General features: G+C 33.8%; 1 protein-coding gene across 1 annotated transcript; it reads left to right on the forward strand.

The window, feature by feature from the left end:
* Positions 1–350: 350 nt before the first annotated feature.
* Positions 351–3,938, forward strand: LOC143587719 (WRKY transcription factor 72A-like). The gene is made up of 4 exons (XM_077068926.1): positions 351–459; positions 1,864–2,406; positions 2,549–2,662; positions 2,918–3,938. The coding sequence occupies exons 1-4, from the start codon at positions 370–372 to the stop codon at positions 3,794–3,796; spliced, it is 1,626 nt and encodes a 541-aa protein (XP_076925041.1). The 5' UTR covers positions 351–369; the 3' UTR covers positions 3,797–3,938.
* The last annotated feature ends 212 nt before the right edge of the window (positions 3,939–4,150 follow it).

The raw sequence follows: 4,150 nt of genomic DNA on the forward strand, positions 1-4,150 counted from the left end.
TATTAGAGACAAAATGTTCATCCCTAATCTAATCTACAGTATAAATTTCAATGAATAATTATATATTAGTACTGTATTAAACTTTTAATTAGTTAATAGCAATAAATTAAGTCATATTTGTGAATAAAAAAGGGTACCAGTAGTAGTAAAATAATTTGTAGGTGATGGCATGCAACCAGGGCATTGACATTTTTCCATGTTTGATTATTAAGGAAATATTGAATGAAAGCTGAAAACGTATATACATACAAGTCAAACATTGCTGCCCCCCTCATTATAAGAACAGATCTAAGTTGCTATATTTCCTCATATATTTATAATTCTATTTTATAACTTCATTCAAAAGAATACTTTTGGAACACGGCAGCCATGGAAGTTGATCTAAGAAAGACCACCAAAATCAAGCAGGAACAGCAAAAGGAAGTACTCGACGATCGCGATCATGACTGCAAACAAGAGGTTAGTGACTAATTAGTGTTCATATTATGGTTCACCGGAAGCAACCTCTCTATCCCTATATGGTAGAGGTAAGGTTGTCTGCATCTTACCCTCCTCAGACCCTACCATAGCTTTGCTATTGGTGGGATATACTGAGTACGATGATGATGATGATGATGATTATGGTTCACCAGGTTTAATCTTGTTCATATATATATATATATACATATATTTTGAATTCTGAAGATGTTGGTCTTAATGTCAATACTAAACTTGTTGCATCTTCAAAGATTAGGGTGTTTTTCTGATGAATCTTTAGTTTCTTGATCCACTTATATATCTTTCTTATAATTTATATAACAAACTAACTAGTTTGCATGCAACATCTCTAATCTTGTTGGTAAATAAAATAATTATCTATTCTTTTTTTTTATGAAAAAGAGATAAATTAAACTGATAACTCGAAAAAGAATCAGAAACTAGTTAATTGCCTCTTTTTTTTTGAACGGTGACTTTCACAGTTAAGTTATCTCACTGCGCAAACACGTCGCACCCCACCAACCCCAGGCCAACTAGTTAATTGTCTGTTGATTATTTGATTCTTTCTTATATTTATTTTTTATTAATTAATTACTTCTTATCTTCTTGGTTCTCGGATCTGACTATATCTTAACGTTAAAAATTTTCAAGATTCTGTATATATTTAATGTTGGTTGTGGATTGAGCATGGAAAAATTTCAAGGTCTCTTTTTATATATTCATCTTTAAAAAAATGAACTGTGTTGTAAGTTTTAGATAAATGGTTAAGGCAAAGACCACATTTATTTAAATTTGAAAGAAAGAAAATATAATGGAAATATAAAAAAATAACAAAATAAGAAAGAATTATAATTTGATGTTAGTTTAAAAACTATAACCCCTAAATCTGTTGGCATGCTAGAAATAATAGTATAATACTCTAAAGCCCATAGAAAAAGGCTATTGATCAACTTAAAACTATCAAGTTAAATTAATGAAGACATAACCCAACTACCATGAAAAAGTCTAAAATAAAAGGTCATGAGATCTTTATACCTCATTATGATATGTATAAATTGTACCTAATTACTATTAGCTAGGCAATAACGTAGATTTTATATTGTTTTTTAAGAGGTCCATATTCAACTTCTAAAACTTATACATTAATGTTATACAATTTTATATTTTATGTCTACACATCTTCCTAATAGCAATTAGCAGGATAAGTAGACAGTAACAATTATTAGTGTAAAACATATTAGAATAAAAGTAACATTTGCCGTTTATAATTAAAGAAAACGTGCGCCAATGGCATAAGCATGGGAGTTACGTTATATCTCTAGTGTGAGTATGAATTTGTATGGAATTATGTAGCATCATTTAAACTATTTATAGTTAATATTGCAGGATGAGATGCAGTTTGAGTTAATTAAAGCCGAAATGGGTGAAGTGAGGGAAGAAAACCAAAGGCTTAGGGTACATTTGGACCAGATCATGAAGGAATACCAAACCCTTCAAAAGAAGTTTCAAGATATATTCAATCAACAACAAGAAACTTCAACTGCACTCACTGCCGCAATCGATTCCCACAAAGACAAACCGCAAATCCACGATGAATCCGAGCTTGTTTCCCTCAGTCTTGGAAGGACTTCATCGACCGAATTGATCAAGAAAGATAAGAGAAGTTCAACTCCTCCTACCAAAAGTGCAGAAGGGTTAGATCTTGGACTGGAGTGTGGGAAATTTGAACTCTCATCCACCACACAAGCTGAATCTTCGGTTATCCCAAGCCCTGATAATAGTTTGGAAGAAGCTAAAGACGAGGCAGGAGAGACGACGACACAGAAACCTTCGACTCCAAAGAGAAACGGAGATGATCAAGAGGTTTTGCAACAAAACCCTGCAAAGAAAACTAGGGTTTCTGTTAGGGTTCGCTGCGATACCCCAACGGTAATAACTAACTTTCTTTATATGTTTTTCCTAAATCTATTCATAGAAAACTTCCTATGTTTGTAAATTGTATAGTATGTGTGAGTTATGCCCTTTAATATGAAGTTAAGAAATTACTTAACATTACGGTTTTATTTTTCAGATGAACGATGGATGTCAATGGAGAAAATACGGACAAAAAATTGCGAAAGGAAATCCTTGTCCTAGGGCATATTATCGTTGCACCGTTTCTCCAACTTGCCCGGTTAGGAAACAGGTATAATTTAAAAAGATTTAAAAAAAAGTGATAAATTACGTACAAACAATGCTTTCATAACCGGATTTGCCATCGACGTATCACCTTGCTAATTTAGTGTTTCGAACGCTTTTAAATTACATAATAATTAACATCACAAATAATTCAAAAATTGAAACCATCATTAATATTTGTGTTATAACATATGTTGTTGCTCCTAGCTACTATTTATTGTTTGTCACTAACACATATATTTTTCTTAATAAAATTGTATAGGTACAAAGATGCCCTCAAGATATGTCAATTTTGATCACCACATACGAAGGAACACACAACCACCAGCTTCCGGTGGCCGCCACCGCTATGGCTTCGACCACCTCTGCAGCCGCTAGTATGTTAACTTCGGGATCCTCAACCTCCGGATCAAACTCAAACCCTAACCCTAGCACCAGCTCTCAGAGGCTAAACTTTTATCTCAATGAGAACTTAAAACTAAAACCGATTTACTTGCCACATTCTTCAATATCCCCCTCGCCCTCGTGCCCAACCGTCACACTTGATCTTACGTCAAACACGCTTTCGACATCATCACCTTACAATAACTATAGATCACCACAAATGGGTTCCATTTTCCCACCAAGATATTCAACCACAAACTTGAACTTTAGCTCTTTGGAGTCTAATGCAACCCCAATTTCTTGGACCAATGGGTCCTTCAACTATAGAGAAAATCAAATTGGGTCCCTCAACTTTGGATCAACACAACCTCAAGAAAACATTTACCACTCTTTCATGCAAAATAAGTCCATGATGGGATCAATGCCAACCACTAATCAACATTCTCTACAGCCAGAAGCCATTGAAGCTGCAACAAGAGCAATCACATCAAACCCGAATTTCCAATCGGTGTTACAAGCAGCACTTACGTCAATAATTGGGCGTTGCGCGGTGGGAGGTCAAGGCAGTGGTGAGAAGCCTGGGCAGGCTGTGAAACCGGGAGATACATTTCCGGTTCTTTCGAGCTTTCCTTCAACGTCAAACGCGAATAAATGTTCGACAACCTTCGTAAACAAATCAGTGGAGGGTAAAACATTGAATTCTCAGTCTGCAGGTTCAAGGAGTAAATCTACTTCCCCGGATACAAGAGAGAATTAGGATATTTGCAGTGAATATTATTATTGTATTTTTGTAACTTTTGATGGTTTAAAATAGTCAATGATTGATGATCATACAAAGTTAAAATTGTAATTAATTCATAAAAATATGTATTGTAACATTTATTATACATATTAGTTGTAAGGGATGATGCATGATTGAAGAAAACTGTGCAAGGTTAGATGGTGATTGCAGCTATAATAAATGAATATAAATTGTTTCACTTGTCATGGTAGGCTATTACAAATTGTTAAGTTTTATTATTATTATTATTATTATTATTATTATTATTATTATTTTACTTTTAAATAAATAATTAAAACTCAAGGCTGTTTTGTTTCACAAAGTCTTGGG

The sequence above is a fragment of the Bidens hawaiensis genome, unplaced genomic scaffold, assembly GCF_021521415.1.
Source record: "Bidens hawaiensis isolate Kalapana, Puna unplaced genomic scaffold, B.hawaiensis_p1.1 tig00035845_1, whole genome shotgun sequence".
In the NCBI taxonomy this organism is placed as follows: domain Eukaryota; kingdom Viridiplantae; phylum Streptophyta; class Magnoliopsida; order Asterales; family Asteraceae; genus Bidens; species Bidens hawaiensis.